This window comes from Pseudoliparis swirei, chromosome 17, assembly GCF_029220125.1.
Source record: "Pseudoliparis swirei isolate HS2019 ecotype Mariana Trench chromosome 17, NWPU_hadal_v1, whole genome shotgun sequence".
Lineage (NCBI taxonomy): Eukaryota > Metazoa > Chordata > Actinopteri > Perciformes > Liparidae > Pseudoliparis > Pseudoliparis swirei.
In genome coordinates, this window is record NC_079404.1 from 10,425,140 (window position 1) to 10,440,225 (window position 15,086).

At 39.9% G+C, this 15,086-nt stretch overlaps 1 protein-coding gene across 1 annotated transcript in view; it reads left to right on the forward strand.

Annotated features, from left to right (window-relative positions):
- The window catches only part of wdr27 (WD repeat domain 27), a 45,935-nt gene extending 31,885 nt beyond the window's left edge, over nt 1-14,050 (forward strand). The window contains exons 22-25 of the mRNA XM_056436214.1: nt 1,659-1,761; nt 4,465-4,563; nt 13,780-13,916; nt 13,972-14,050. Coding sequence (XP_056292189.1) covers nt 1,659-1,761; nt 4,465-4,563; nt 13,780-13,916; nt 13,972-14,050 — 418 coding nt within the window. The remainder of the gene's footprint in view (nt 1-1,658; nt 1,762-4,464; nt 4,564-13,779; nt 13,917-13,971) is intronic.
- The last annotated feature ends 1,036 nt before the right edge of the window (nt 14,051-15,086 follow it).

Consider the following 15,086-nt stretch of genomic DNA (forward strand, 5'->3'; position numbering starts at 1 on the left):
CTGAATACCTCAAGAGAATGAGACCCTCCGATGCGGTCTGTGTTAGTCATCAGGAAAATGCAGTACAGTCATCACTCACACAACACAGAGAATGTGTGTGTGTGTGTGTGTGTGTGTGTTGTGGGAGGGGAGGGGGGGTGGGGATTAAGGCAAGCATCTCGTAAATCAAAACATTAGATCCTCATTCTGACCTAGAAAACCAGATAAGAGTTGAGACTAACTTGTTGAACTGTTTCTTATCAAAGTGATACTTGTGTCTGCTCCGCTGCAGACCTGCATGTCCAGATGGACTGATGGGGATTCAGAGACAGATCCTTCTCATCCCTCTTGCTATGCATCAACATGAAACTGAAAACACACCTTTTCCGACTATATCTGGATTAAAACACAGATTTGCACTTCAGTGGCACTTAGATAGCTCTTATTGTGGTACTTTTGTAGTTCGACTATGTTGAGGAAATGTTACTTTCTGTATTCTTGTTGTTCTTAGTTTGTACTCGAGGTTGAATGCACTTATTGCAAGTCGCTTTGGATAAAAGCGTCTGCTAAATGACATGTCATGTAATGTAAAAAAGAGGTTTTCACTATATTTGTCATGAGCAGCTCTCACACAACAGATACTATAACCCTGGTGGGTGTAGTTGTATACTGTAGATTTGAGCCAACCTCAAGAAATGTATTATTCACAAAATGACATTAATTCAAACAGTCAAAATGTATTTCCGTTTCTATATTTTTTTTGCAACAGGTTTAGCTCAGTCAATCATCTCCACAGTCAAGGCTTTGCCTCCATTCCACTTCAGACCCCTCCAACATCAAACGCTTCATGACGTTAGTTTCTATTGCTTGCCGTTATTGAACTTGCTCACCGTACCGGGTGTATCGGATGTCTTTATGAACACCGGTGAATACGACCTACTTTTAACCCAGCTTAATGACATTAGCATGTGAATGTCAAAGACATGCTCTCGCCATATCCTGTCAGAGCCCTGCCAACATGCCAGCCCATACAAAGACCCCAGCTCAGCTCGCTGTTCGTGGCATTGTAAAGACATTACATGCTGTTGCACAGCAAAGAAACGGCACAGAAGTTGCACGAGGGGGCCATTCATCATCAACTACCTTCTCTTCCCTTGGTTTCGCCGGAGTCATGCTCAACTACTTGTCTTCTGCTGGTTTAGATAGTTGTAAAACCTAAAGTCTGCAGGCTGTGGCATTCTGCTTCTTGGTAATTCCTGCCAGAGTTCAGCACGATATAGACTTTGCATCTTCATCTAACATCACACCACATCCCAACATATCACCAAAGATGGCTGCACTCGTGTGTGAAATGCTATTCATTCCCATTCCAAAGATCACTCACTTTCAAGTGGTGTTTCTTCATTTATTCCGCAGTTTTTGTTGTCCCTTTCTATCTCAGAGTTTTTCTTGGCACACAGAGTTCAGTTTTAAATAATTTTCAATGGGTTAAATTATTTTGTTTTATATGAAGTGAATATATATGATGTGCTCCTTCGAGCATTTCGATAAAACAAACTTGAAATGATATATGATGGGACCTAGAACAACTAAGATTGTATTATGATATTACCAGTCAAATGTTCAGGTTGGTTTATAGACGTCATCATATCTCACCACTCTGTGCATCTCGTTCTCAGGTGTGTACGGCGCTATGAGAACCATCTAAACCGCTGCCATCCGTGCTCTTCAGCCATATCGCCGTGCGGCCGCTTCATTGCCTCCGGCTCCGAAGATAACTGTGTAAGTTGCGATATCTGTCTGCGATAAGCACAATTTGACGGAAAGGTTTTTTTCTTGATGTTTGTAAGATTGAATGCGGTTTTATTAATCAATCGGGTAGAGAAGCCTTGTATGAATGTATTTTACGTTTGATTGTAGTCGTCGAGGCTTAAACGGCAACGTAATGTATTTCAACCTCGGCTTTGTCGAGTTCAAGGACAGCGGGGAAACAGCAGCATTTCTTTATCAGTTTCACCTTTTTTAAGGTGAGGACTGTCTGTGCTTGATTCAGATATTTTCATTTGGACCCCAGCCTTTTTCCGAGTCAAATTCAACATTCATGTTGAAGCAAAAACTATTTAATTGCTTTTCCAGACTGCGCCTTGTACTTGATTTCAAGACATTTTCAGAAGACTGCCTCCCTTTTCCTTATCCATCTCTCTTTTCTTCTGGTGTACGTGCTGATTGAAAGCAGTGGAATAATATATGCATGCTGCTGGTTATTATTAATTGTGGGGACTCAGCACCGCACAGACATTTGAGAGCATCTCTGTCGAGATTGGACATTTCCAACGTTTCTTGGAAACCGGGAGAGTATATGGTAGTTAGCTACACTTTATTTATTTGTAGCTGCCCTGAGACTTCCATAAGCCAGACACATTTGTACTTGTCTTAATATATCAAAAAGCAATCATGGAAAAAAAGAACCCAAATACTTTAAAATGACTCCCTAGATCATATTTCACATTTTCCAAAAAACACAAGGAAAGAAACAATCCAAGTGGAATATTATTTCAATGTGGTCAATATTAACCTGTTATTCGTTCAGTATGATCCCCGCTCTCAGCTTCAGTTACAGTTGATATAAGCTGATACATCTGGGGATCCATGTGATATTTAAGCAATCCTGAAGGAACTTCTTTCTTCCAAGTATCTAATACCCTGCATGTTACCACACACATCATGCCTAGAGCCTTAGACACTCTGCTCATGCACCGTTTCACAGAGCTCACTTTAGAAACGTTCTTCAGGGAAACATAATACAAAACAGCTGCAGGAATCTGATGAGTCGTCGTCTAGTAATAAACATCCCCGGATCTGTTTTTATCCATACCCATGGCACTAAAGCACACAAATGTGTCTTAAAACGTACTGATTATATTTCATTTGTACGGTGCTAATTAGCTCTACAGTTATCTAACATTTCAATTTGAAGCGTTGATTCTAAGATGTCTACACAAGCGATGTACACATGTCTTATTGTGCACCCAAGACTAAGTGTGAATTCAACACCTACAGGCAAATAAAAGAAAATATTTTCTTTTACTACCTCAAAACAGAAAAATAACTGTCATATATCCGCAACGGTTCATGAGGATTGTTTTACGGTTTCGATGCTCATTTGGTGCAAAACAGCAAAAATAAATGAATGCGAAAATTAGAACGAACAGAGGCGTACATCAAGGAGCACCGGAAAACAAATAGGTGCGTCATAGCGCAGACAAAGCAATGACAAAGCCATCCCGCAAGGAGTTTTTTGGATAGGGTCGTGGGTTCAATTCCCAGTCGGGGTGTTCCTTCTGTGTGGAGTTTGCATATTTTGTTAGTTAGTTAGTTTATATTTTGAGTTGGACAAACATAAATTAATTTAATGAATATCGTTATTTTATTTTAGATGTATTTGATACAAATGAGTTGGACTAACTTAATTACATTTTATTGCACTGATGTGCTAAATTTGAGTTGGAGTTGCATCTAATTATTGGATGGAAAACCTGCCAACAATTTAATTGAGTTCATCCAATGAGTCATTTCTTTGAGTGTAGTGTAGAAACTGGGGTGCACTGGGCGGTTAGTTCACACTCACCTCTTGGCGGAGGAACGCCTTCAGATAGCAGAGGCTCAAAGGTATCCTTCACCGAGGTCTAGAGAGAAAATGGCAGTTCCCAATGCAGGAAGGAGGCATGCTTCACCGGCCAGTAAAGTAGGATTTACAGTAGAGTTGACAGAATACTCTATTATTATTATCGAACAACCAATGGTCGTGGGATGGAGGTCAGCTGTACACAAACTCACTGGATATTCAATTCAAATCAGTTTATTTTATACAGCCCAATATCTCAAATTACACCTTTACCTCCGAGGGCTTTACAATCTGTACACATACGACATCCCTGTCTCAGGACCTCACATCGGATCAGGAACAACTCCCCAAAAAAACAGAAAAAATCCTTTCACACGGAAAAAAAGAGAATAAACCTTGAGGAGAGCACCAGAGGAGGACGGGCCGTGGCAGGAGGCGTCAGACTCCGCCAGGTCCCGATGACACGTGAAGTCACAAAGCCTCCGGGGAGGAAGCAGAGTTAGAAATGAGAAATGGAGAGATGTAAATTCATCCATACGGTGGGCTTTTGTAGATATGTGCTGGAGCTCAAACAAGGAATGCTTAAACAGAAAACCTAAACTTTTCCTCAAAGTTGAAATGATCCCTAAAATAAATCCTCATCTGGTCATCTGTCTGCTTCATGCCTTTGTCTGTAGTTTACCATATTTAATGTGTGCATTTTGTTCAGTCCGAATACATTTCCATATTTTATGGACTATGTATATTTTGAGCTACGCTCTATGATGGTCAATTTAACTAGTTATATATGTCTTATAATGGTACATCATGGTACGTGTCATACTTGCTGTTGTTCATGTGTCCTATCTCATTCATTGCAGGCATATATTTATGACATACGCAGCAGCAGCTACCTCCACAAACTTCAAAAACAGTCAGACACAGTGCTCAGTGTGACCTTCAACCCCGCCACCCCAGAGGTAAGAACTTGCTTTTACTTTGTGTCTTTGTATTTTTGTTATTTTCTGTGTCTTGTTCCTCATGAAACATTAATTTAATAACTCGAACGGGAATGAAAGGAAAATGTCCAAAAGCAAAGATAAGAGTGAAAGCTGTGTCCATATGAGGTCATGTTTTCTTTAATCCAAGAAATTGCTTCACCTGTTAAGTCTAGTTTCTTGACTTTCACTTATAAAATGTTTGAAAATGCAAATCTTCAAAGCAAATATAAAATCTCAGGATACAGTACAAATATGTAGAGCACTTTGTGATAATTAACAAATAGAAATATTGGTATGTTTTTGTGTGCGTTTTTCTGATTCAAACTTGAGTGAAACAGGTCAGAACCAGCTCAACTGGCCCTGAGCTCCAACTGTGTGTACGTGTACAAGTCTTTGTTATGAGGGAACGATGTCCTCAGGCTGAGGCCACATAGCACATTTGTGTAGACTCGTATGTCAGTGACCTCACAGAACTTCGTCTGATGTTTAAATGTTTCAAAATAATAAAACAAACGCTCAACTCAACTCTGCATCTCCAATATGGATCAATTGTAGTTTAGTATTGTGCAATTGTTGTTTTACTGTCTCTTCATAGATGTGGCATAGACTATGTTAAATATTGATGTCACTGTGGGAATGCCACATGTAGAGATGCTTTGAATGCTTCAGTTTGTGATCTCTTCATTTCAGGTCATCCCTTAAGTCAACGCTGTTGGCATAATATCAATCTAAACTGATATATATCCATAGAAATTCAGGAACGGTATGGTCTCACCAAGGAAAATATAAAGTAAAGCTTTACACAGGACAAAGATATTTGTCTATCTTGAATTACCATAGCAAGAAAATAAGAAATAAAAGGTTGTATTTGGTACCAGCATCCTTTCAAAAATATCCAGAGCATTTCTTAAGGAGCAACATTCCCTTTGGAAATGTTTGATTGGTCACTTGCTGACTTTCCTCTGGAGCTTGGAAAATGGTTATGATTCATGAGAACACAACTGTGAAGACGTACAATCGTTGCAGTAACAGTCGTATCAATCAGATCTTTTTCATGAGGTCATCTCTTATTACTCATCACTCTCAGATGTGTGTCCCGAAACATCCCAAACCTACGTAAACCTGCCAAGATTTTACAAGTCGTACATTTCACCTATAGGTGAAAAATGGGAGGGCTCCAGTGACGCAGGAACATAAAGAACCATGACAAGTTGTCCTACATTGAAAATGAAAGCATGATAGATCAGAGATCAGTTGAAGCATAACCAATTAAAATAACATAATAAATATATTAGTACAATGCATTACCTGGGCCAAGTGTATGATTATAATGTTAATAGCTTTTAATATACACTACCGTTCAAAAGTTTGGGGTCATCCAGACAATTTTGTGTCTTCCATGAAAACTCACTTTTATTTATCAAATGAATTGAAAATTGAATAGAAAATATAGTCAAGACATTGACAAGGTTAGAAATAATGATTAATATTTGAAGTATTAATTTTGTTCTTCAAACTTCAAGCTCAAAGGAAGGCCAGTTGTATAGCTTATATCACCAGCATAACTGTTTTCAGCTGTGCTAACATCATTGCACAAGGGTTTTCTAATCAGACATTAGTCTTCTAAGGCGATTAGCAAACACAATGTACCATTAGAACACTGGAGTGATCGTTGATGGAAATGGGCCTCTATACACCTATGGAGATATTTCATTAGAAACAAGACGTTTCCACCTAGAATAGTCATTTACCACATTAACAATGTATAGTGTGTATTTTTGATTTATGTTATCTTCATTGAAAAAACAGTGCTTTTCTTTGAAAAATAAAGACATTTCTAAGTGACCCCAAACTTTTGAAAGGTAGTGTACCTTTACTTTTTATTCAGGATTTTATGTTCCCTTTGGTAGTTGTCTATCATTGAAATGATCATTTTAATCACAGAAATAGTTGCTCATTGAATCAAGCATGCCTTCTCATATCAACCAATAACCAGTAGTGCTGTAGTTTATTGCATTGCATCTCTGCTCCATTGTTTCCCAAACTATTTTCTGAATACAATTAGGACACAGCTGCAGTCATATTCGTTCAACACTGCACAGCTACGTTTCGGTCTGTCTACCCGAAGGGAAAGAGCTGTTCTTAATCAAAAAACTGCATGAAATTGAAAAATTCACATTCTATAACCGAAATTTGTCATATTTAATTTCAGAGAGGTTTGACAAAATTATCTCAACCCGCGCTCTACTTGCTAGCTTTCAAACGTATCACCGTGTTCAATAGCCGATGGAGTTTGGCAGTTGAGATGGATCTGTTAAATGTGATGATTCCATCCACAGCACTTTCATGATTAGTTATACTTTCGTCATCTCAGACTTTATCTTGTAGTCTAACAGAAGATTCCTAAGTCAAAATCCACTGGCTAGCATTTCCAAAACATTTTTTTTAATTTGCTCATTTGACATTTAATGCAGATGGATTGGTTAAAAACAGAACTCTCTATGATCAATTAAATATATCCTGACCATGTAAAAACTCCTATCATTGACATTTGGTTTTACTTTGAATAATAATCATATTATTCGTATTACATATGCATAGTTATATAATTTGTATTTTAATGGATAACTTCAAAGACTCATGGTTAATGGTTATGTTGCATTATTATGCTTATATTGTAATCTCAAAAGGTCAACCTGCAAAATTGACATAAATAAAGACAATGGATCAGCAGGGCAGGATAAATTGTGTATTTTTTAGGATTTGCCACTTGGTTTAGAATTATTAAATGTCCTTGATGTGGCTTACAATGTGGTATATTTATGTTGCTCTAAAAGGTCCTGTTATCCTGTTCTTAGGTGAAGCACTATGATGGCTCATAGATACATACATAGTATTAGTTACAGAAATATCACCTTCAAATTAGCTGAAAAGTGTTGCTTTCTTATTTCTCAGACAGTTGATCTTTTACTTCTATATTTCGTACCTGGCTCAGTTTTGTGAGGCTGCTTCTAGTTAAACGTCATGCGGTCGATCTGCTGTCTGACTGGAATGGATGCAGACATATTTATCTTTATTTTTCTTCTGTTGACCAAAAAAGAAACGTGTAAATAAAAAATGATCAGAAGTTCAAGAAGTCCTGGGAAGCGGTTGGTCAGTGTCAAAGTTAACTCAGACCAAAGCCGAGTGATATCATAATGGTAACATTGCTTTATTTCCGTAGCATGCCTTTTTTTACAAGACATGACAAAAATACTCTCAAAAAGTTTCCCCAACTTGTGCTCAACTTTCTTTTTTAGCCAGCTTTGAGATCCAGATGTTATATATTTACTGCTGTGAGAACCCTCCGATGCAAGGCGCAGACAGATAATGCAACGCATATTTTCCACACATTTTTCACTCACGTTTTCCATTCTAAAAGTTAAAAGACCATCAAACAGGCAGATCTACCTCCAGGTTCAATTCCCTTTATTCCTGCACTTTAGGCTGTAATCAATTATCTTAACTTTTACTCTCTCTTCACTTGGTAATCTTGTAAAATCTTGTGGGATTTCACATCCCTCAGGAAAGTGTTGTACGCTCTCCTTTGTTGGACCTACATGTGCGACCATAAATGTAGACTTGCTAATTGTACTGGCAAAGTATTTTATGACTTGAAACCGGGGTAATTGTGTCTCTGCTGGTTCAACACATAGGGTTGCCTCCTCTTTCATTTATTTTTAGATTAGAGTTGTGGAAGGCAAAATAAGCCTGGACACAAGGCAGTGGTACGACTCAATCTGTAGCTTCATCCAATGAGTTCAGTACTTTTCAGGATCATAAGTAAAAGGCAAAGAAAATGTTGTGGCGAGAGGTGAATCGACAACGACTTCAGGAAAACAGGTTACTAGGTCAGACTAGAAATTTTTTTTCTCATAAGGCTCTATTTGGGGTGATGCAGATTCCTTTGTTGTCTCATCCCAAGCCGTCGATCGCTCCCATCACATTGGTCCCCATCAGCAGTGGAAATGTAGCAGGAGGATTTGCCTCAGGTCAGCTGATTAGAAGTGGATTTATTTTAAGGGACAGTAGAGTGTCCTCTCTTATTCCTTTAATGCTGACAAAACTATTCTTACATTTGTATTGATTATAAATAAAAAGAAAAGTTGTTGAAACCACTGTCTAATTTAATTCGAATTTAAATGCTTGAAGTATTGTGTTTCTTTATCCTGACACGTAGTTTTAATTGGTGACCTTTTACATTTAAACATCACAATCAGCAATTTGCAAAAAACTGCTAAAAGGCTTGTTGGTGCTACATTTTGTGTCACTGATTGAAAGGATGCCTTCGAGTCTCATTGAGCGCTGAGATCAATCACGTGGAGCAAAGCCGACCTACAACTTTTCTTTGTAAGCTCTTGAGTTTCAACCACCTTCTTTGTGTCAGAAGAGAAGTTTCATCTTGAGCGAATTTAAGTAGCAGATCTAAAGGAATCGGTCTCTACAATCTTTAAAACAAATCTTTGTATGATATGAAATACAAGAAAAAGAAGGCATAGTGTCACTTCAGTTCACTACGTGCTGGCATAAAGGACAACAACTAAGAATATTTTTTGTTGGGTTTAAAAGTGAATTTGATGATCGATGAAGATTGAGTGGCTCACATTGTTCTCAGATTACCAGAGATTTAAGATTTGAACAAAATATTTCGTAATCTGATGTAAAGAATGACTATGCATTGTGTATGTGGTGAGCAAGTTTCCTGTTTTTTAACAAGTGTGTTTTTCTCTGCGAAAGTATCCTGGAGCGAGACACTGAACTCTGCTCTGTCCCAGAAACCCCACTGCAACTTCATGAAATGCATACATGTCTGTGTTTGTTGGAAGGGGATATGAATATAAACAAAATCCACTACTCTTATTATTAGAATTTTTCAAAAATAGCATCAAAATGAAATAAGAACTATTGTATAATTCGTCCGCTTCAGTCTTCTCAAAATACCCAAGACCTCATTTGCACTGCATGTGCTGGAGTTCGAGCAGAACTGTGACCGCAGCTGTCTCTAAAGCTTTACATGTTCCATCCTCCAAACGAGAAAGATGAACAAAGAGTGAATCATCTCACGGGATTTCTAGCTCAGTGCTACTCTTGTCTCCATATGTCAGCATGTGTCATCTTTGCTCTTAGCGAGCAGGCAGAACACGCAGCTGGCATTCCCACGAGACCTTTTTACTGTATCTTCTCTGCTGTGGCCATTTGGCATTTGAAGAAGCTATTCACACTCCCAAGGCGCTTTTTAATATTTTATCTCTTCGTTTCCTTTTTTCCTGAGCCAAGAAAGCGAAACGCTCTCTTGATACCGTAGCGGCCAGACAGCAAATACAGAGGTGGACTCTGCTCTCTGCTCCAGAATGTCTCATTAGAGTGAGACTCAGACGGAGCTGAGACAGCCTTTCTGAGAGCGACTGGCCTGCGTTCAACACAGCTGGACGGCAAGGAACAGGAAGTGAGGAAATAAAGAGTTTGGGTCCAGTTGCAAAGTCATCGGAGGAATTCGGTGTTAGTTAACAGTGTTGTACTTTCTTTGCCTGCCGACCCAAAATATGAGGGACACTGTGAAGAATGATTTATACGAGGTTAAAAAGAGACTCCGTGCAGAAGTCACCCGCAATATATCGCGAGGAACAGACGATACTTCCCTTTCTCTGACGGTGCATGGACTTGTGCGCTGATCAAACAGGTAACCCTCGTGACCGTCTGCTCCTTTTTCCATCTCTCATATGGACCCTCCTTCAGCTCTCAGCTTGTCCAGTCCAGAACATCCTGGTATGCTGTGTTCAGTCTGCGCTGATGATTGGTATCCTTTTGGAAGAAAAACACATCGCTCCTTATATCTTCAAAGCCTCAGCTTTTGTCACCAGTTTCTGCAGACGGTCAACTTTCTGTTGTCCAGACTGCCAATGTTTGACACCCAGTCTTCCCCACTGGGAATCCAACCCAGATTGTATTGATCATTGTGATTTGCATTCCCGCTTTGAACTCTTGATTAGTGGTCTTGTTTTCGCTGTGGTATTGAGCCAGCACGCCTGACAATTTGTTTATGTGACATTTGAGACACGCCGTTCAAAGTTGCAATCGGATTTACGATCCCTGAGTTGCAATGATGTTTTTAAATGAGATTTCAACATACTGAACGGAACTTAAAATATACAAAAAGATCATAAAATAGGATGCAGCCCACATTTTTCGCGTTGTTTCTCATGCATGACCTATGAATAAACGAACAAAGGACAAATGATGCATAAGGGCATTTGACATTGTGAATAAATCTTCAAACTGAGACATCTATGACAACTGTGTTTCCTAGAAGTGAATGTTGAGGAAAGAAAAATAACTCACCAGTGATGGCCCAGCGTGACACCTTGCTGTCTACAGTGAATCAGCTCGCAAGAAGTATTGCCTTCTGACCTTCGAGGTCACTCCAAACCCTCCATCATCATCAGCTGAGCTTGCCTCACTGAACAAAGGTCGGAGGTTGCAGAGATGGAATGTGTCGGATTACAGATGTTTGCTGCAAGCGTATGGCGTTAAAAATCCATTCATGTTCGTTTTTATAAAAATCGATACTTTAGCTTTCAGCTCCACAGTGCATGTTTCCATGGAGACGTTGATGAGTAGAGCTGTGGTTGCTTATGGAGCTGCTCTCGGACCCTCTTAAGTTTGAATTTACTATTTTAGAAGCCTGCTGTTGAGACCCAGACAGACGGCTTGGATATTGTTGGTTAAGGTCATAAGCAGGAGGTCATGGAGAAAGAAGACTTCTTGAAAATAGAAGAGCTCGTGAAATGAGCTGTCAAACGTTTTGTTTGATGGGAGAGCCTCAATCACTTATATATGCTAACAAATACCAACATAACACATGCTTATGTATAGGTGTAATGTCTTTATGCTTACTTGGCTACCTTTTTGCATGCATCCTCATGTCTTTTAGGCTCCAAACATACACACACACACACACACACACACACACATCCTCTGTGTGTCCATAGGAGAGCGGCTCCAACTTTCACTTGTCAAAAGACGATGAGTTTCACCTGTGTTTAATCTCTTGTATGTTTGAGTCGTCCTCAGCCATGAGCTATTGAGGCTCCTTGTCCTCACACAGGCATCTGCTCGTGGATTAAAAAGGAAAGATTTCTCCTGCATAAAACAACTTTAGTATGTTTGAAAAAAGTTTGACGATTGTGCCAAATATGTTTTTTTTTACTGTTTGGCAAATTGCTGTTTTCCAAGATTCCCGCTGTTATACTTTTAAAACAAACTGGGTCTTAATTATCCATCCACAAATCACCATAAACGACTGATGCTCCACGGCACATCTGGACATTTAGCCAAGCGTTGCCTTTAGTTTGCACATTTTGGGTTTTTTCACTTGTGTTTTCATCATGAAGGATTTGTGAAGTCCTTTAAGACGTCCATGTTCGGACAAACAAACTTGGCTTAAAGTAGGGGGACGTTGATTTGAAATGTTTTGTCTCACTCCCAGTTCTCACAAGACACGTGAGGTTGAAAATACATTGAAAATAGAGTCGTCTGTGAACAACTGTCTTGAATTATGACATTTATTCTCTACTTTGAGCAGCTGCAGATATTAATATGATTATATCATGAGCCTCATTCAAAGCCCAATTGGAGGGTTTCCTGTTATTATTGCTGCTGATTGGCTTTCTGAGTTTTGAGGTCATGCTCCCTCAGCCATATGTTCTGTATTGGCTGATGGGAGCAGACGAGGAAATGCTCCTTTCTTGCAAAGAAAGAGTGAAGAAATGATTCTGTACTTATGTGCTTGTCAGTGTATCACATACACGTGTGTGTGTGTGTGTGTGTGTGTGTGTGTGTGTGTGTGTGTGTGTGTATTTGTGTGTTTGCATGTGCGTTGCTTAAATATCTGTGCAGGGGTGTTGAGTTTATTGATATGTGGGTGCCTTATTAATGTGTAAACAGTTGACTCACCATGACTATCACTGGAAGGAACCTCAAGACTAAGTTATTTTACAAAGTTCAGGTCACGAGGCTTCCTGCTGAGCTGTGATATATGTCAGGTACGGAACATCAAGAATTTCTGCGAGAAACACAGTATGGATCTTGACCGTGGCGGTTCTCGCCCTCTTTAAGGGGGAAAGTGCCGTTATGCAACTTGGTCCTCTAAATAGAGGGTCGTAAAAACGAGAGTGATGAGTGCTGCCGCAGTTCCTGGAAAACATTGAAGGTTACGATACTCTAACTCTAGTTCCGAACCCTCGACCGGAAATGTGCAAGAGTAGCCAGCCAATCAGGTGATCAGGTTACCAGCATACTTGCTGTCTGCTATCCTACACGATGGTCAGCGCGCAGCATAGGAGTGACAGGGCCTCCTCGTTAAAGGTTTCCGCTGATCATTTTGGAGTTATCTATTTTCTTAAGGAGCTGTGGGGTCAGTTCTACCTGAGCAGAGAATGGAAAGGAAAACCTCTCTCCTCCTGTGTGTTATCCAAGTTTCCCTTTGCTTTGCTGCCAGTCGTGTGGACCAGGTGTGCTTTCAGTCCAATAAGTGCACGTGAGCGTGTCCCACTGGTTAGCTCATGGCTGCTGCTCTGCTCTCATACGGCGGTCACAGCTGGTAGCGCCGTCCTCACTGCGCGTTAGTGCGCTAAATCGTTTCAAACCTCATTGTCGTAAAGTGTAGCACCCGCCCTCCAGTTAGATCCCCGTCATGTAAAGCACTTTTGTCGTAGTTTGCACTGTCGGTGCCGTTAGTACTGTTCGCTATAAGTCGCCAGCTCAGCATTGACATGTCGAGAGCCCTTCAGAGGCTGTTGAAAGCCTCAGATCTTGCAATATCATCAGTAGAGGAATTTATTTAGAGGAAATGATTAGCCAAGCCCTCTCAGGAGATCATTCTGGTCCTTCCCACAGACTGTGTATAAGAAGTGAACATAGGCATCGTGACATCACCTATTGGTTTTTGGACTGCCATTTTCAAGCCTCGAGTACTCTACTTATGGACAATTTTATTTTAAATGGGACCATGTTTTTAAAAAATATGCATGCTCTTTGAGACTTTGAAACTAGAGAGATGAGGCATGTTCTGTATTGTTGCTGATACATAAAAATCAAGGGAGAAATTTTTTTGTTTTTGTAATATCATGCAATCAGACTTTTTTCGTTTTTTTTGAGTCCTGGCTCACGTCTCACCACATCATCACATCATCAAGAATCAAACTGCAGCTGGCATGGCATCTTGGCGTGGCAGGCTGGCTGGTGTCCACCAAATCAAAATACGCCATGAGGAAGGGCGGTGTGAGTGAGTCTGTGTGAGTTTGATCCACAAGAGTAATTCTTCTCTCGCTCTCTCTCTCGCTCTTCTAGGACGCTGGATGGGAAGCTGAGACTGTTTCAGTCCACCAGTGGTGCTGCTGTGCATCGTGTCCCCAACATGACTGTGTGATGACAGCAGGCTGCTGCAAAGACCACGCAGGTTTCATTAAAGCAGTTCCAACCCCCTGGCTAAGATGTTACTGGATTTATGTGACTTTTATGTTCTTCAACCCCTGTGCTTAATTTCAGCTCATCATTGTGAAACTTCCAGTATATAAATCATTGAACCGCTTTACATTTGACTGAGATTCAAAAGGATATTTCACTCGATTTTCGTTATTGTCAAGAGATGATGATGGTGATATGTTCTTAATTACGGATACATTTGCCAAAAACAATTTTATCGGCAGTTAGTCCCATCTGTCTGTCCACATTCTGGATGTCGGAGCATCAGATTTTCTTTGTTCAGTCTGTGGAACAGATGTACTTTTATATCACTGGCTGGGACAACTTCACAGATCATTACACAGAGCGATGACATCAGCTGGGTGCAACCTGTTTGGCTGCCAGACACACAGATGCTCCTACTGTTCATACTGACACACCCATTCACATTGTTTTAGCTGTACATTTACTCTTCTCACCCACAAACACAACAGCTTTTGAGCTACAAATGACATCAACTATGCAAATGTAATAGAACAGAATACAAAAAGTGAAATGTAAGATAAAAGGGAACATTTGGATATGTCAATCATAAGTAACTCGGTAAATCGTAGTTACATTCTTGTGGAAATTACATTTTGTTAAATCTTTTGTCTTCTTGTTTTGGAAACATGTCTCACCGCTTCTGATTTGTGTTAATGTTTATGATCTTCATTTGATATTTTTCTGATCGTTATTATTTACCATCATACTATTATTGTTACTACCAGGGGTGGGAGGGCAAACACTCAGGAGCAGAGGAACAGACAGGTGTCAAGGTGAGGCAAAAAACAAAAGTCCTTTACTGGGCAAAGTCACAAAACAAGGGGAAAACTGATACTGAAAACGATCACTTGAAAACTATAGGTCGAAAGCAATGCATACACGGAGGTTTACAAAGACAATCTGACAGGAGACAAGCAGGGGAGTGTATATGAGAGGTGAGACCACAGGTGTAGGGG